Source organism: Spermophilus citellus (genome assembly GCF_964194105.1).
Source record: "Spermophilus citellus genome assembly, chromosome: 4".
NCBI classification, from domain to species: domain Eukaryota; kingdom Metazoa; phylum Chordata; class Mammalia; order Rodentia; family Sciuridae; genus Spermophilus; species Spermophilus citellus.
The window spans coordinates 202,289,699-202,309,460 of record NC_138185.1 but is presented as its reverse complement, the minus strand read 5'-3'; the positions used below and the strand labels follow the sequence as shown (position 1 = coordinate 202,309,460).

The 19,762-nt window shown below is 36.9% G+C and overlaps 1 protein-coding gene across 1 annotated transcript in view; it reads left to right on the top strand.

The window, feature by feature from the left end:
* Positions 1-1,616: 1,616 nt before the first annotated feature.
* SNW1 (SNW domain containing 1) overlaps positions 1,617-19,762 on the top strand; it is a 36,638-nt gene continuing 18,492 nt past the window's right edge. Inside the window, exons 1-3 of the mRNA XM_081291000.1 lie at positions 1,617-1,879; positions 5,617-5,770; positions 11,285-11,446. Coding sequence (XP_081147126.1) covers positions 1,632-1,879; positions 5,617-5,770; positions 11,285-11,446 — 564 coding nt within the window. The 5' untranslated portion in view covers positions 1,617-1,631. The remainder of the gene's footprint in view (positions 1,880-5,616; positions 5,771-11,284; positions 11,447-19,762) is intronic.

Here is a 19,762-nt window from a genome sequence, read left to right as displayed (position 1 = left end):
GAGCTTTGTTAATGCTCCCCCATTTTAGACAGTGTGGTTCTAAGAAAACCTCAATTAAACATGTGATTCATAAAGTTGTATTCTGATCCACTCATTTCTACCATACACAATAGAACATTCATTATAAGGTAACCCAGAAATAAAACCAAGTTCAACTGCTTCACTTTATAGATGCAAAACCTGAAGCACAAGAAATTCAATAAATTTTAAGGTCAGTTAAATGAAGGACAGAGAATCATGATTATTTTTTGAGTGTTTACTCTATGCTAGATATTGTTCTAAGCACTTTTTAATTCTCCTAACAACTTTATGAGACAGGTTATACTACTTTACTCATTTTTTTCTGCCAGTGAAAAAACTGGGAGAGAAGTGAAGTGACTTATCTAGGATGTATAGATAATTCAAGAAATCTGACTCCAGAATCCGTGCCTAACTGATCCACCCTCCTATCTCGAAAGTTATACTACTTGTGGCTACACAGTCACAGCTAGTTAGGAATCCAGTTGGGATCTATGTTCTCTGAGAATACATTCCACCCTCTATCAGGAATTCCAAGAGTGGAATGAATTCAGTGTTTCTTGCAACCCAGCACAGCCCTGATTGGGGGTTGCACTGGGCTCTCTGCTGTGAACAGGCAGCTGTTAAATGCCTGTGATAATGGGGGATGGGTGGGCAAAGAAGATACAAGATGCCAGAACACCAAATCCCTCTGCCACAAAACCAATCAAAGCACTGGCCTTGAGGTATAATATCATGTCATTTTTGCAGATTTGCTTTCTTAATTATGTTCTGCTAAAACTGCCATGAAACTCTGTTGCTATTCTCTTATACACCCCAAGGACAGCAAGGGATCATGACTAGTGCAAATGCCTCATGTGATATGCCTCTGTGGAAAATGAAAATGGATTCTAAGTGCTCTTCTCCCTCCCTTTCTCTCAATCTTACATCCCAGGTCTTGGTCTATGTCTTACTGATTTCCCATGTTAATTATTTTAACCTTGCCCTTAGTGGCCTCTTTTGTCTCTCATTGCCATAGAAACCCAATCTGCCACAAGAGTTGTCTTTCTTGCCTGTTTTTTTGACTGTGGCCCTCTACTTAAGTCCTTCTTCATCTCCAAATCACCTGATGAATTAAATCTAAGCCCCTTGATCTTGCCTTTGGGACCTTCTCTAATTTGCTCCTCTTTTATGTTCTTTTTAGAAATAATACATTCCTGGAGCAAAGGTTAAATCACACCTCTGTAAGCCAAAATATTAACTCTAAGAACCAACGTATTTCTATAGAACTTTAGAGAGTAAAAAAAGTAAAAAGAGTTAAAAAAAAAAGCTACCTACCTATATTACCCACATTTAAGTCTCACAATCAGTACAATATAATGAATAATATAAACACACACACACACACACACACACACACACAATAACTGTCCAGTCTCACGATTTTCTACCGTTTTAAAAACCTGACACCTTTTCACTCAACATTGTTGGCCCCAGAAGGCTTTTATATTTGAAACTTTATTAGTGGAGTGGAATGGGACTGAGTAGGGAATAAAATAAAGCAGGAAAAAAGGCATCTTCCTTCAATTTGGTTTTTCTGCCTAGGGAACGCCGTCTCAGGTCACAGAGTACGAATGACCGGGTTATATCATTTCCTGAATGCACTTGCTTTTGACATAAGCTATTATCGTGATAAACCGCTAGGTCTGGTCAGGAGTACAGACTACTACTGTTCAAAGAACTACGAGTCCCACAACGCCTTGCGGCCAGGGCGCCTGCGTACCGCGCGCTTCTTCCTTTCCGTTCCCCGTCGCCAGGAAAGGCCCGCCCCGCGGCGCTGTCGCTCGCCCTGGAAGAAGCGGAAGAAGATGGCGCTCACCAGGTGGGTTGTTGATTCGGGTCCTCGATACGGAAGGGTCTGGGAGTAAACACCTTTTTCTTTTCTTTGTCTACACGCCCCCGGAGATAACCTGGCCTGGGGAAAAGAACGACTTGGGTTGGGATCATGGCTAGACCTTCCCGCTGGCCGCCGCGGCGACTAGGCCTCGCCGAAACCGGGATCTTTCCTGAGGGGCTTCCCGGGTTGAGTTCTCCCCCTTCCTGTGTCCGAAAGCCGCGGCGTGGCCTCACGCTGGAATCTCACGTGTTCTTTGCTTAAGCTTCACAGCGGGTTGGAGGGCGCTCTTGCATGTCCGCGGCTCGGGTGGACGTGGTGGGGCCGTGGAGGGCAGCGTCTTTATTTCTCCAGGATGAGTGGAGCGCGCGGGCGGCGACTTCGCGGCTTTCGGGCCGTTTGTCTGCGATGATCTCTCTCCCGCCTGTTTCCCGACACTGGGATTTCTAGGAACAGGAAAAAAAAAAAAAAAAAGAGGGGCTGCGAGCGGAACTGAACAGGGATTTTAAAGTGGCCTCAGTAGAGGCCGCTTTCTACTAAATTCACCTTTGCTCAGCACTTTAACTTTGGACCTTAGAATTTCTTCTGTAGATAGAACTACCTCCGATTTTTTGCTATTCCCGGTTGCCTTGGTAACCGAAGGTAAAGCGCTCCCGCCATTAAGAGAAAAGATGCTGTTAAGTGGGAGATTCCAAGAAGTTACGTAACTCGTGCTAGCCCGTGACCTTGCTGCTCAGTCTAAGTAGAAAAACTTTCCATGCGAAACTCAACAGTACAAGCGCAAAGAAAGTAATCATTTTAGGACCTCAGCTTGAGGCCCTGTAATACACTTCATTCTCCTCGCATATATTCCCTAACTGATGAATCCTAAAAATGTTTCAATTACAGGGGATTACTACTGGGTATCTTGCCCTATCTTAGGAGTCTTTTGTATAGAAGGAAATATAACTTTTGAGTTGCAGAGAAGATGGGGTACTAGTACGATCATAAGACAAAGAACAACACAATGTTTATTTGTTTAGTACCAGCCTAAGTGTAAAAAGAATTAGATTCAATGAGTTGTGTGGACTGAAGAGTTTCCTTTAGTAAATGATACAGGCAGCAAACATTTTAATGTCCTCCAGGTGCAAAGCACTGCACTAGATAGTAGTAGGGTTATGAATGAAGAATTTTTGGAAAACATGGAATTGGACATGAACACCTGGAAACAATACCAGAGATGTAGTGGGTATTCTGTGCTTAAAACTGCATTTGCAGAGTGCAGTCTCTGAATGGTCAATTTGGGGGACTACCTAGCTTTCCATAGGTTCCATCTGGTGTTCATTGGTGTCTTTTGTAATATCCTTTATACAAATCTGTAAACATTAGTTTTTAATTTTTTTTTTTTTTTGTAAGTACCAGGATTTGGACCCAAGCCCATAATTTAATTTTATTTTATTTTGAGACAGGGTCTTGCTAAGTTGTAGAGGTTGGTCTTTAATTTGCAGTCCTCCTACCTCAGCCTCCCAGATAGCTGGGATTATGGGCCATGCATGCACTCTTACACCTGGCTAGGTAAATGTTTGGGGTTTTGTTGTTGTTTGAGCTGAGGTGGTACAGACTCTAGTTTGTAGTCAGTGAGTCAAAAGTCCAGACTTGGAATTGGCATCTAACCTGTGGGATCTGGAACTATCTCCATTAGACACTATCAAAATTGAATTGCATTAGAAAACACCCAACTAGGATGTACTGGAGACCCTGAAGGACAGTTGATTGCTTGATGTGTAAGGGAAGCATCCCACACATTTGGTGTCCTAAATCTTACATATTGTCGATTGTTAAATGAGCTAGTAGGAGAAACTGGTTTTCCTGTATCATTGCATTCTCCATCCTCCTGCTTATATTTTAGTAGGACAGACTATATATGAGTAAAATCAATAATGCCTTTAGTAATAAATGCTGGGAATAAGAAAGGATTAGATTGTGAGTCCATCTGGTGAAGTGACTATTTTGGACAAGGTGGTGCAAAACGGCTCTAGGGAGGTGTGATTGAGTGAGACTTTAATGCTAGGGTGCACAGAAATTGGATTTTTTTTTTTTTTTTTTTTTTTTGGTACTGGCGATTGAACCCAGGGGCACTCTACCACTGAGCCATATCCCCAGCCTTTTTTAGACAGGTTTTCCTTAAATTGCTCTTGACCTAACCAAATTGCTGAGGCTGGCCTTGAACTTAGGATCCTCCTGAGATGCTCAGATTACAGGTGTATGAGCCACTGTGCCCAGCAGAAATTGTTCTTAATAAATAAATAGAATATTAGCAAATGTAAAGGGCCTGAGACAGCTTGTTTGAGTAAAGGTGAGAAAGCTATAGTGACATAAAGATGGTAAGTGCAAGGGATGAGTGAATTCACCTTGCAGACATTTAAGGTACTCCTGTAGTCAGCTAGACAATGCCTTGACATTTAGGATGAAACAGGCAGAGAGCATAACACTGTCTAGTGAGGAAATGATAGGTAAATTAATAGATAATTGCAGTTCAATAAGTAGATATTCTTGTTGTGTGCTGAGGGCCAAGAGGGAGCATAGTTTGCGGGCAGTGAACACAAACTGGGAAATCATGGAACAAGTCCAAATAATCATTTATGGAACATAGGTTTAGCAGTATCTAGAAACTTTGCCAACTGATTGGTGAATGTTCTCATTTAATGCTCATAAGAACCTCATAAGGTAGATACTCTTCTGTGATCTGTCATTACAGGTGAGAAAACAGGCTCATAGAGATAAATAACTCACCCAGGTTTTTAAGTGTTACAAGGTAAATTTTGAACTCTGAGCTCTTAGCCATTATTATAACCTGACCTCCCCGAACTGGTAAACCCTCTGTTGAATGCTGTCATAGCACTCTGTATTTTTTGCTTAACTCTTAATGTATTTATAATTATGGATTTGTGCGATTGTCTTTCTCTCTCATAAGACTATAAGGTTTCTCAGTTATACTTTCATTGCCTGTCTAGTATAGTGTTTGCACCCAAGTGATCAAGAAATATTTTTGATAACTGAATAAAGTCTCCTACATATTCAGACTTTGTGCCAAGAATCATAGAGGAACTTGAATTATTTTTCCCTTCAATGTACATCTACTGGAATCCTTTTGTTTTATTTGTTTTGTTTGGACTTTAGATACCACTGTGATAACATAATACTTAAAAGTTGTTAAGAGTAATTTAGTAGAAAGTTATTCTGATTAAATAATGCCACATCTTCAGGATTTCTGCTTTCATTCTTTAGCCTGTTAAGTTTTAAATTTCATTCTAAATTAGACTCTTGGGAAAATGCCCTCAAGTATGCAGTTTATATTTTCGTGTATCTGTGTCTTTGTTAAATTCACTTTGAATCCTTGTTCTTTTGTATTGACATTGAAATAGTTAAAAAAAAGTAAGGAGCATGTATGAATAAGATAGTTTTTAAAAGAAGTATAAGAATAGGAAGGATATTTAGAAAATCATATACTGGACATTCGGCCCCTGGGTAATGGGGAATGTGTATTTGCTTGTTATAGAAGAATAAAAGCTCAATAGTTTGTCTATTATGTAAATATCTGTAGTTTTTTATAATGGATACCATTTGTCTTGATTGCAGTTGGATTTTTTTTATTGTATGTCTCTTAGTGCTTCTTTTTTGCCACACATAATAAAATGCTTGGTATATGTAAGAGTTTTTAAAATTCTGACTCTTGTTTTCTATAGCTTTTTACCTGCACCTACTCAGCTATCTCAAGACCAGCTTGAGGCTGAAGAAAAAGCAAGATCTCAGCGATCACGGCAGACCTCACTGGTCTCCTCCCGGAGAGAACCACCCCCATACGGGTACCGAAAAGGCTGGATACCTCGGTTGTTAGAGGTAAATATGGATGTTCTGTTTTGATTTATTAAATTATGTTGAAATTTATTATTATATGTTGTAAAATATATTTAAGCCCTAGATTTTCTGATTATTAATGTCAGTGATAGAAATTCTGCTTGTGAGCTCTCAAGACATACTTCCCTCAGAAGATTTCTTTTTCGTCTTGCTTATTGTCACTGGTTTGTGATCACTAGAGAACTATGCCATTTTGTCTCTTCTAATGCGAAACTATTAAACATGTACATAAGGAACTAACATACCCTTTATGAATCTAGGAATTATATAGCATGTGGACAATAATGGTAAAGTAAGAGGTAAAAATAAAGTGATTTTTATGTTTGAGTTCTCTCCACAACCCCAACTAAAATAACAATACCATATAACCCTGAAAGAGTTTCCTTTAAGGGAAGGTTTAATAGCATTTCCTTTATTGATTTTTTTTTTAACCCCTCATCTGTTTTCTTCAGTCTGAGAATGTTAATCAGCAGATTAGATAATGTTTGGGGAAATGAGAGACAAAATTTCATAGTTGACTCATAGGAAGTAGAAGAGAAGGAAGAATCTATAGAGTGATCCTTTTTTATATCTCTGCCTTGTTTCCAAATAACAAACTTCTCAACAGCACCTGTTACTCAGGATCCTATACATCAGTCAGTTCAATTGCATATTTCTTTCCCTGATTCCAGGGAAATCTTCCCATACTAGACCACTGTGTTAGTCAGTTTTTTTGGCACTATGATCAAAATACCTGACCAGAGCAACTAAGAGGAGGAAATGTGTATTTGGGCCAGCAGTTACGGAGGTTTAGTTCATGGTTAGCTGGCTCTTATTTTGGGCCTGAGGTGAGGCCTAGCATCATTACTGAAGAAAGCTGCTTACCTTATGGTGGCCCAGAAGCTGAGAGACAAAGGGGAAGAAAGATGAATCCAGGCACACCCCCAGTGACCTGCCCCCCTCCCCCCTCTCTATCTACCATCCAGTCAGTCCATTCAAACTAGGATGGACTAATTAGGTATAGCTCTCACATTTCAGTCATTTTACTTCAGAATATTCCTGCATTAACATAGGAGTTTTGGGGAGACAAACCCAGGCCATAACAACCACCTTCCTTATCTAGGGAGAAAACAAACATTTGAGATAAATATTTTTTAACACAAGATAAACTCTGCTTTTATCAAGCCTTTTTCTTCTCCCTCTCCCAGTGTTCATTCTCATTACTACAAATTTTCTTCCACATGCCAAGGAATGGATGTGCCCCGTTAAAAATCTAAAATGGCTATGTGTTTTTGCACTTCATTTATTTTTATTTTATCACTTTCTTATATTCTGTTCTTATGTGGTTATGACTTTTACTTCACAAATGGGAAGGGCGCTTGCCTTTTTCATATGCCTCCAAGTGGTGATCATAATATTTTTTTGAATTGAAACTTGTTGCTTAGAATCCTATAAGAAGCCATCTGTTTTCTCTCTCCCATGTCTGCCTGTCAGACTAGGTAGATAGAGCCTACGAGATAAACACCCAGCTAGATTGTACCTGGCCCTTACATATTTCAGGAGGTTTTCCCCTCATGTTTCCTCTGGTCTTTATGAATTCCTCTGTGAGAAGATCAGCCCTACTATATTGAAGGATTTTTGTTGTTGGTTTTGTTCTCTCTGGGACTGTAATTTGTGAGAAAGGCAAAATAAAAGAGGAGGCTATAATGCCCTCTTACCTGGAGCAAAAAGGTAGTGATTGGCATTAGCTAATTGAAGAATTCTGTTTCTCTTGAAATTATATCTTTTTTTTAGCTTCTCGATTACAGAATGGGGGTGGCAGGCCTCATTTTACATACAATGGATCAGCTTTATGACATTTGACTGCTTTTTAAAATCTTAATTGATTATCAAAGGTTTCATGTATCCTGGTGGAACAGAACTGTTTATTTGAAAATCAAACTAAAATGGCCAGCTAATCTGGAAATGCCTTGGATGCTTTGAGGAGAGTGAATGTACTGTGGAAGAAGGCATTTTGTTCTAGTCTTCAGTGTAAAAGCTATGATTTTCTGGCAAGCTTAATGACCACATAATGCTACATCTACAGTTCTGAAGTGCTTATTATTGTTGAAGAACTCTAGCAATTCTGAGCATGTGTCAGATTGATGGTCTGGGTACAGGAAGCACTTTTCTTGGGAATATTTTAACTATTTCTGCCTAATTTACAAAAAAATTTCTCTTTCCACTTTATTCTGTTCATTTTCAAATATTCCAAATCTCTCAGCAAATAAGCATATTACACCTAGGGACTCATATATACTAGATCTAATGGAATATTGCTTGAAGATGTCTTGTAAAAGCGGATATTTTTATAATTTTTCCATCAGACCCCTCTAAATGATCAATGTTTTTCTTATCATTCTTAGTAGTGCAAATTGAATATTCTTGTCTGAAATCCTTGGGACCAGAGGTTTTTCAGGTTTCAGGGTATTTGTCTAGACTTTACTGGTTGTGCACCCCAGTTCGCACCCCTAATCTTGATCCTCAGAAGTCTAAAATCTGAAACTTCAGGAGGCTATTTCAACCCTCAAAAAGTTTCGATTTTCATACTGGGGTTTCTTGGCCTGTACTGGTTGGCCTTTTTTTTTTTCCCCCTCTGTCTTTTTATTTGTTCCAATTAATTACACATGACAGTAGAATGCATTTTTGACACTTCACACATAAAGAATGTAATTTCTCATTCTTCTGGTTAAACATGATGTAGAATCACACTACTCGTGTAGTCATACATGTACATAGGGTAATAATGTCAGATTCAGTCTACTATCCTTCCAACCCCATGGCCCCTCTCCTTTCACTCCCCTCTACCTAATACAAAGTAACTGTTCTTCCCTAGCACCTTCACTTATTGTGAATTAGCATCCACATATCAGAAAAAAAACATTTGGCCTTTGGTTTTTGGGGGATTGACTTATTTTGCTTAGTATGCTATTCTCCAGCTCCATCCATTTACTGGCAAATTCCATCATTTTGTTCTTCTTTATGGCTGAGTAATAGTCCATTGTGTATATATACCACATTTTCTTTACCCATTCATCTGTTGAAGGCCACCTAGTTTGGTTCCATAATTTAACTATTGTGAGTTGAGCTGCTGTATACATTGATGTGGCTGCGTCACTATAGTACGCTGATTTTAAGTCCTTTGGGTATAAACCAAAGAGTGAGATAGCTGGGTAATTTGGTGGTTCCATTCCAAGTTTTCTGAGGAGTCTCCATACCATTTCCATAATGGTTGTACCAGCATTTTCCCCTATATCCTCGCCAACATTTATTGTTGCTTCTGTTCTTGATTTTACTTCTTGTACTTTTTAAGAGTCTTGTTAAGAAAGTCAGATCCTTGGCCAACGCAATGAAGATTTGGGCCTACTTTTTCTTCTGTGAGGCACAGGGTCTCTTCTAGTGCCTAAGTCTTTGATCCACTTTGAGTTGAGTTTTGTTCAGGGTGAGAGAGAGGGGTTTAATTTCATTTTGTTTCATGTGGATTTTAGTTTCCCAGCACCATTTGTTGAATAGGCTATCTTTTCCCAGAATGCTTTTGGTGCTTTTTGTCTAGTATGAGATAACTGTATTTATGTGGGTTTATCCCTTTGTCTTTTATTTTGTGCCATGGTTTGACTTTTTTTTTTTTTTCTCTTTTTTTAATATTTATTTTTTTAGGGTAGATGGACACAACACAATGTCCCTATTTTTATGTGGTGCTGAGGATTGAACCCGAGTCCTGTCTGTGCTAGGCAAGCACTCTACCACTGAGTCACAATCCCAGCCCCGTGACTTTTTTTTAAGAAAGGTATCTCAGAGTAGTGAAAAAGCCCTTTGGAGTCAAAAGCATGGAGTTCAAGCTCATATGCATATGAGACCTTAGGAAATCACTTAATTTTTCTAAACCTGAATTCTTTCTGAATGAAAATATGAGAGTGCTAGTTATAAAAGTTAAATAAGATAAAATGAGTTTCATTTTGTAAATTACAAGGTACTAAGCAACTACTAATAAATTTTGGGGGGAAGGCTGGGGGTGTGGCTCAAGCGGTAGCACACTCACCTGGCATGCGTGTGGCCTGGGTTCGGTCCTTAGCACCACATACAAATAAGATGTTGTGTCCACTGAAAACTAAAATAATAAATATTAAAATTCTCTCTCTCTCTCTCTCTCTCTCTCTCTCTCTCTCTCTCTAAAAAAATAAATAAATAATTTTTTTAAATTTAAAATTATACTTGATCTTAATGTTTATTTTATGACCTTTTCTTTTTTGGTACCAGGGATTGAACCCAGGGGTGCTCTATCTACCACTGAGCCACACCCTTTTTATTTTTTATTTTGAGACAGGGTCTTGCTAAGTTATATAGGGCCTCAGCCTCCTAAGCCATGAGGGTTATAGGAATGTGCCACCATGGCTGGCCCTTTTTTTAGTCAATATAAACATCAATGACAAACTCTTTAGATGGTTCTACTTTAGAAGTCTGTTCTCCCTCCTAAATAATTGTATGTAATCACTATTATAAGTGTGAGCCCGGTGTAGTAGCATGCACCTGTTGTCCCAGCTGAGGCAGGAGGATCACTTGAATCCAGGAATTTGAGACCAGCCTGGGCAACTTAGATTCTATGTCTTCCCCCCATTTCATCCCCCCAGTAATAATACAACACATACACTGTGTATGTATATGTGTGTGTGTCAGTCATGTGCACACTCACACATGTATGTTTTCCAAGCTGGGAATATAGCTAAGTAAGAATGCTTGCTTAGCATGCTTGAAGCCCTGGGTTTGATCCCCAGCACTACAAAAAGAAAGAAAGAAATATGGTAATTCATTTCTAGGTTCTTCCTATCTTGTTTATTTGCTCCTCATAATAATGAGTAAATGATGTCTTTTTATTTTTTTAGTGCCCAGGATTGAACCCAAGGTGTTGTTGTGTTATCCCCAGCCCAGTGATATTATTTTAATAAAATCTAATTCCAAGAAAAATTCTTTACATTACTACCCCTAAATACCTCTTACCCTGTATGTATGTGTGCATACATGCCAAAACCATAGTCTTTGCTTTGTCCTAAACATTTTTTCTTACTTCATATGGTGTCAGTTCCTTTGTTCACAGTAAGCTATTAGCTCCGCTGGACTTTTGTTTCCTAGAACATGCCAAGCTCCTCCTTGCAGAAGGTCCTTCACATTTGCTGTTTGCTCTGCCTAGAGAATGTTTGCCTTAGATTTTCCCATAACTGCTTTCTCACCATCAGGCTTTAGCTTACACATTACTCATGTTGCTTCTTAACAAAGGCTGTAGCAAGCATTCTATCAAAGTAGCACCCGGTTCCAGGATCTGTATTACCCTCATGGCACTCTGAATATATTTTTTTGTATCTTTGCTCATTGGCCTGTAAGCTCTACGATGCTAAGGACTCAATGATTATTTGTTGAATAAATGAATTTATCTTGAGTCTCTAGTTATTACTAAATATTCCTTTTATTTCTTTTAATATTCAGGATTTTGGAGATGGAGGTGCCTTTCCAGAAATCCATGTGGCCCAGTATCCCCTGGATATGGGACGAAAGAAAAAAATGTCAAATGCACTGGCCATTCAGGTGGATCCTGAAGGAAAGATTAAATATGATGCAATTGCTCGACAAGGACAGTCAAAAGATAAGGTAATCTCTCATTGGGTTGTTCTTTGTTTTTTGTTTTCCTCATTGATGAATGTTTTGTGAGGTTTTTTGTTTTTGTTTTTGTTTTGTGTGTGTTATATTAATAGTAGCAGTGAAGTCAGGGACACAGCTAAAATGCAAGAGCTCTTGCCTGGCATGAACAAGACCCTGGGTTCAATTCCTAGCACCAAAAAAAAATATAAAAGTAGCAATGAAGTATGCTTAGGTTAACTTTGGTACTGTATCCAGTAGTGACTTGTCTTGAAATTCTACACAAATTGTTGAGCTAGGGGAAGGGGCAGTACTGGGGATTGAACCCAGGGCTGCTTGTTGTTTTTTTTGTGTGTGTATGGTGCTGAGGATTGAACCCAGGGCTTTGTACATACAAAGTAAGCACTCTACCAACTGAGCTATATCCCCAGCCCTCCCAGTGGTATTCCTAACTACTGAGCTGTATCCTCAGCCCTCTCTATTTTGAGGATAGGATGTCACTAAGCTGCCCAGCCTGGCCTTGAACTTGAGATCATCCTGCCTCACCCTCCTGAGTAGCTGGGATTAAAGGTATATGCCACAATGCCTGGCTGACACTCTAATATTTAAAGTCTACAATTCTAAAACCCTAATAAAGTCAACCTTTTTTTTTTTTTTTTTTTTTTTTGGCAATGTTGGGAATTAAACACAGTGCCTCCCTGTGCTAGGCGAATACTCTACAACTGAGGCTACACCCACCAAAACCAAAATCTACTTTTAATTTTGTCTGCCATCTCTTCTAATTCCCACCATATGCTTACAGAATACATTTATAGATGCTTATTTTATTTTACTTATTTATTTATCTTAAATTTGTGTATGTGTTATTGTCCAAAGCACTTTGCTCATGCTCTACCCCTGAGCTATATCCCAGCTCTTATTTTAATAGTTCATTTGGACAATAAATACAAACTTCTTTTGCCCTAGATTAAGAACAAAACTAGCATTTGCATGCAGATTTAGGATGGCCCTGCTTGCAAAGTAATCCAAAAACCAAAAATAAAATTTGCTTAAAATAATCTCATCACATAGCAGCTATGCCCAGAGCCAAGGAACTATTTTTGAGGAGACCTAGTTTGGTTTTTCTCCCCCTTGTAAATAAATACTTGAGATAGAAGTAAAACATTTCTTTAGAATTGATGATGTTGGAAAAAAAATACCTGAGAGCTTTCAGAACCTATCCTTTGCTTCTCTCTCCCAGACTTTTTAATTTTGCCCTCTAAAATAGTACTGACAGCCCATCCTTAGTCCTCCAACAGGACTGCAGAGCTTTTTGGAAAAATGCAGGCATTCAAATTTATATCTTCAGCCCTGCTCCCTTCTTGCTACCACCAACTTGTGTGTAACTCCTGCTTCTCTCCATCCTGTCTTATCCTGAACAGGTAATTCACATCTATTTCAGTATAAAGACAGAAGAAAACTGGCAACTTTATTCTGCATTTACCTTTTTCTTTTTGTTTCCATAAGAAATACCTTCTCTCTAAGCCTGATCTTTTTATTTTAAATTTCCTAGTATTTACATTTCAAAAGTTATAAGAAATGGTTGAAATGGATATTAAGTTCTCTGATTATAATCAAAGCCTCATCTTGCCATATGTATTCTGGTTCACAATCCCTTCTCTTTCCCTCCAAATCTCACATATTAGTTATTCTTCTCAACTGTCTTTTGAATTCTAACTGCAAGTCTTTGACTTCTGACACTCCTTCCTATTAGCATTTGAATGTGCCTGCTTTTCTTATCTTTTGAAAGAAAAACTTTCTTGACTATCCTCAAAGCTCCCTCTAAGCTACCACCTAATTTCCACTTAATTTTCTTAAACTTTTCTCAAGATTCTTTATAAAGAGCTGGATTTCATGCTATTTCACTTCCCTTTAATTCTCTAATTCACTAGTATGGCTTCACCTCAACCTATTTGTGGTGGTAGCTTTCTGACAAAGATCTCTGACACTTTCAGAGTGCATTCTCCTTAACTTATATATAATTTATTTCCATGGGTTCAGTTACCACTCATAGGTTGATAACTGTTGAATCTGTGTTTCCAGCCCAGACAGTTATATAAAGATTTCCCTAAAATGCTGCGTAATCAAATCCAAACCTAAATGTATAATTTGTCTCTTAATCTATCTGCTGTATTCTCTAATTCAGTGAATGATGGTGATATCTTTCTCATTGCCTATACCAAAGCCTCAGAGAGTCCTGTTTTCTCTTATTTTATAGATTTTAAAAATATTACATATGTAATATATTCTCATGGTAAGATAACAGTGGTATATACAGGATGTACAGCATATATATACTCTAAAGCTATGTATACACTGCATACGTACTGTATATAGAGTATATATACTGCATATATATGTATATATATGCATATATATGTATGTGTATATATATACATATATATACACACACACACATATGTATATATACTGTGTATACTACCTGAAGGAGACATGCACCAAACCAAATGTAGCTTGAGTCAAGTGAAGGCTTCCAGTATAAATCCTGCATGTATAGGGGCCTCATTTTCCTTTTGCAGGGGTAGATTATGCTTCCTCAATGACTTCAGATGAAACTTTTTTATTTTATTTTATTTTTTTTGATACCAGGGATTGAAACCAGATTTACCCTGAGCTACAGCTATATAGTATGTATATGTGTGTATGTATGGTGTGTGTATATACACACACTAAATACATATATACATTGTATATGTATATAGTATATATACTGTATATATAAGTATGTGCAGTCCTACTGGTTTTCTCTTATTTTACCTGCCAAAGATAACTAGTTTTACTACAGTGATGTATATCTTTCCAGACTTTTATTGTTGATTTCGATATTGACATATATTTTTCTTAACTTTATATATGCATATTCATTTATAAACAGATTTTTATATGAATGGGATTTTAATACAACTTCCTTTGACCTTTTTTTAACTTAATGTTTTGAAGATTTTTGTTAGTATACATAGGTTATGTGTTAAAAAAAAATGTATACATACTTCCATGGTGTAGTTACACCCTAAGTTTTAAATCATTGGTAGTTTTTACTTTTTATTTTTTGGTTTTGCAAATAGCACTTTATTTAAGATAGATATAAACCTTTTTGTGTGTAGAATAAATTCTTAGATGTGGACTTCACTTAGTCAAAGGATATTCCAGTTTCAAATGTGACACTGCCAGGATGCTCTCCCTGTGCTAAACAATCATTCTAGTTCTTTAGTTTCTTCTAGACCCTCCATCTATTTAGGAACCGTGCTCTATGTAATTTCCTTAATACTTCTCAAGTATTCTTCCCTTCCTTACTACTTAATTCAGGCCATTATTATTTTTGCTTGTCTTACCACAGCAAAGTCTCAGCCCATCTATTTTGCATTTGTCTTGCCTGCCAGAAAAAAACAGACACATCATGTCTGCTGTTCTCTTTCCTCTACATATACACATAGAAGTGTACATGCTTACAATCTTTACTTGCTTCCATGGTCTTCTGGATAAAGGCCAACCTCCTTATGGCAAGCTTGCCCCTTTGCTTACCTTTCTAGTCTAGCCTCAATTCTCAGGACCAGTATACTGAAATAAAAAGTAAACAGTTCAGTTTTAGCCATTATATTTATTTTCAATATAAAATAAGCATTATATAGGTAGTTGGAAAAATTTTCATGCCTTCTCAAAAATCTTCCATGAAGAACTACTTTTAGTTCTCCTAATATGGCACATTCTCTCTTATCTTGAGAACTCTCATGGATATTCTTCTTGTGCCTGGAGCACTCTACCCTTGACTAAGTTCTATTGCTTTCAAATCTCAGCTTATTCTTTACTATTACAGGATACTCTCCCTGATCTTCCCTGGCTACGTTGGCTCTCTTCTCTCTAGTCCCAATGTTTTTCATAGCAGTTTAACACATCATTTGACAATGAGCTGTTGTAGGGCAAGGACTGGATATTTTATTTTTTCCTCTTCAGGTACATTAGTGCCTGAAAGCTTGTCACACAGGCATTTACCAGTGTTTCTTAGGTGAATAATGTCAGTATTCATTGTATAACAGAAAACCACTTCTTGCCAGGTGTGGTGGTGCATTCCTGTAATCCCAACGACTTGGGAGACTGAGGCAAGAGGATTGTCAAATTCAAGGGCAGCCTTCCCCATCTAGCGAGGCCCTAAGCAACTTAACAAGATCCTGTCTCAAAAAATAAAAAGGCTGGAGTTGTAGCTCAGTGGTAAAGCTGGTATGGAGGGAAAAACACTTAATCTGAAGTCATTGAGGAAGCATAATCTACCCTACAAAAAGAAAATAAGAGGCCCCTATATGTGCAGGATTTATATTGGAAAGCTTCACTTGACTCTAGCATTTGTTTTAGTGCATGTCTCCTTCTGGAATAATTATTTTACTGGTATGATGTGCTACCTCTCTACTCTCATCAGTTAGGAAAAAGCAACATTTTGGGACAATAATTTGACATTGGCAAATACAAAATATTGTAATATTTTGAATTAAATACAGCTTTGCATTATATTTCAAAAATGGAAACAAAGAATTTTGTCTGGTTTATAGGAAATGTCTGAAAATATTTTTATTTCTGTGACAACGATCTATATTGATAGTTATATTAAAAAATAGAGTTAAAACTGAACCATTTATTTTTGGATTTCAGTACTTTGACCCAGTAAAGTCTCTAAAGCTTTGTTCCTTTATACAGTGACATTATTTCTATGCTTATATGCTTGACTATAATGCAACCACTAGAACTGAACCCCAAACTGGTAATTTAGAGAAGTACCACTCTCAAGTTCACACTGTTTTTTTTTTGTTTGTTTATTTATTTATTTTTAGTTAAAAGTGGATGGATTAATGCATGAAGTTTTGGAATGCATTTAATAATTCAAATTTAACAGAGTATGCATTATATACCATTGGCATTTTGAGTGTGACATTACTTGATTATTCAGCACTATCTTGAGCTTTGTACAATGTTTAACATAATTGATTCTACCTGTAAAATGCCACTAGTGTCCCACTCAACCACCATTGTTTTAACCAGAAACACCTTCTACGTTTATAAAGGCTATAGGAGGGGAGCTGGAGGTGGCAGCAAAACCCTGTATGAAAAGCATTGATTTTTCTATTTTAAAAGAAATGGGAATCGACTACTTATTGTACAAAATGGAATTTTAAAAATCCATGATCATTTAAGAGACTTATGCAGAATTCTCAACAAAAGATGAAAATGGTTTTTAGGATTTTTTTATTTGCACTGTAGTGCAAAGATTCCTAACTTATCTCAGAGGAATCTGACCGTAGAATTCTCACTGAAATATTAATTGAGAGCAGGAATGGAAATTCTAGCCAGGCACAGTAGTGCATGCTACACGAGGTTGCAGCATGAGGATTGCAAATTTGAGGTCAGCCTTAGTGACTTAACAAGATTCTTGGCAACTTAGCAAAACCCTATTTCAAAATTAAAATTAAAAAAATAAAAGACAAGGGATATAGTTCAGTGGTAAAGCACCCCTGGATTCATTCCCCAGTGCCCCTTCCTCCAAAAATGCCAATTTTAGCAATAAGTATTAAGAGGTAAAGAGAATAAGTCAGGATTCCACAAGGTAATATTTATACCAAGTTGTAAGGCCACTGATCTCTATGCATTTAAAGTAAGTACTGTGAATATGACTTGTTGTAATACAAAATTAGATAGAAAAAAAGTTTCTTGGAATAAATCTTGATAGAACTAAATGCTTCTCTCCTTTTCAATTATGAACTTCAGTGACAAATCTTGAAATAAAGGCCCTAATATATGTGGTTTTCTTTCTGAAATAGTTTCATAGAAGATGTTATATACATGATATTACCTAAAAGAATGCTAACTGCATCCTAAAAAAAAAAAAAAAACCCTAACAACTTTAAACTGACCCTATGATAAATATGTTATTAATTTTTTATGAGAGCTGGGGCTGTGGCTCAGAGGTAGTGCACCTGCCTGGCATGTGTGAGGCACTGGGTTCAATTCTCAGCACCACATAAAAATAAATAAATAAAATAAAGGTCTGTCAACAACTAAAAAAAAATTTTTTTAAATATTTTTTATGATTACACAAAGTAATCTGTTTTTACACGGTGAGTATGTTGACAGATTCATCCTTTCAGTTAGTCTAGTTCTTTGTCTATTTTCAGTAATAAGGAATTATCTGTTTTACAGAGGAGTTCCTCCTTTATCTTATTCACAAAGCTCATTTATGCTTCTGCCTTCAAGGATATATTGTAGTTTTCAGATAACCCTATCCAGCCCCATTACCTCCTGGAATGTACTGAGTTTCAGCACATTTGGTTCTCAGGCTATAAAAATTGGGGGTTTTATAGTTAATTATCGTGGAGGAATCGTACTCTTCAGATGTCCTTCACTCAGCCTTGTGAGATGGTAGAATCTTACTGATGCTCATTTAAAGGGTTATTAACTTTGGAATACCCAAATAAGAAACAGCAAATGGCTCTTGTATGCTAAATTAGTATTGAGACTTTATGTGAACTTATATGACTACCAAGGAACCATTTGCTTAGCATCTTCCTATAGTGATTGCTGTATGAAAATGATTATTAACCCTTCATAGTCTAGGTATTGTCTTCTGTAGTGTTGTTATATAATTTTCAATTTGTGTAGTATGGATTTTTCCTTCCTGAAAAGAAGACATTTGGTGTTTGTTAGAAGCTGTGTTATCTTTTTTTTTTTAAAGACATTTATTATATTTTTAGGTGTAGATGGACAGAACCCAATGCTTTTATTTTTATATGGTGCTGAGGATCGAACCCGTGTCTGGCCCGTGCTAGGCGAGCGCTCTACCGCTGAGCCATAATCCCAGCCCAAAGCTATGTAATCTTAATGTAGTGATCCTAACTTCTCATTAAAGTCAACTTTAGGGTCCCTTCCAAAATAAATCTTGAAGGATGATAACATTAATAGCTCATATGTCAATAGGACATCTTGTGCTAAATTTGTACTTTCTTACCTGATCCCTCTTCTCATTCTTTAGAAAAATAAGCTAAAGATTTCAGTTTATACCTATGAGGTAGTTTTTTCCAAAGTTGGTCCTATAGTACCTAAAATATAAGTACCCGTAGCATGTGATAAAACTTCTTTAAATTAATTTATTCATTAATTTGTACAAAAAAAATAACTAAATATCTCTTATGCACCAAGCATTGTTATAGGCACCAGAAATACTTTCATGAATATTTTCATCTGTAGTACAGCTATAATCATCGTACCTATCAGGGTTGATACTAAGGTCAAATTAATGTGTGTATTAAAACAAAAAGTGACATAATATGTGCTCAATAATGTTAGCCTTTTTAAAATAGGGAAAATAGTAAACAAGTAAAATAAATAAATAATTTCATGCTATGAATAGCACTTTGAAGACAGTAAAGAGTGATGTGAAGCAGAATGGTTGAGGAAGGGGCTGCTGCTTTCACAAGGCTAGTCAGGCCTCACCAGTATGGGCCCTTTTGATCTGATGCAGAGATGAAGAACTGGGGTCAATATTCTGTAACGATTCAGAACTGGTGGGAAAGCATGTTTAAGGAACAGAAGAGCTGTGTGACTGAAACATGCGTGAAGGAGTGAGAACTTATGGAGGGAGATTGATGCTGCAGGCAAAGCCAGGTCAGGTCAAGTAAGCCTGAGAATGTCTTGGTCCACTGTTTGAAATGGGAAATAAGGAATAATGTACATTTCCCTAAACAGTTTTAAGAACTGTCATATGATAGGACAAAATTATTAGTATAAGACTTTGACTTATAGTTTTCTTCTGTAGAAAACTTTTGAAGGTTTCAAATGCTTAGGAATTTTAATTTCTTTCATATTTATAAGTTCTTTTTTGTCAAAGAATTCTAATTAAAGCATTAAAATCTAGAATGCTTATTATTTTAGTGTTTAAATTTCTGTGATCTTTTTCTTGAAAATCTGCTATATGCATTTTTTTTTAACTATAGGTGTCTGTGAAAGCAAGTAATATTCTGTTTGTTGGGGGCCTATCACCCATGGTCAGTCTAAAATGAATCTATATTGAGCCTAGCAGTCTTAATTTTGGGTATAAAATAAGTTATGTATATAGGATGTATTTTGTTTTTTCTCTTTCATTTTTGTCTTCTCATCGAAGAGAATGTTCTGGGTTTTTTCACTGTGGCACATATTCATTTTCTTAGTCTGTGAATAGAATTGATGGCAAAAAAAGAGAAACATTATAAATACGATGAGGTCAATGAAATTTTCTAGGCCCAGTGAATT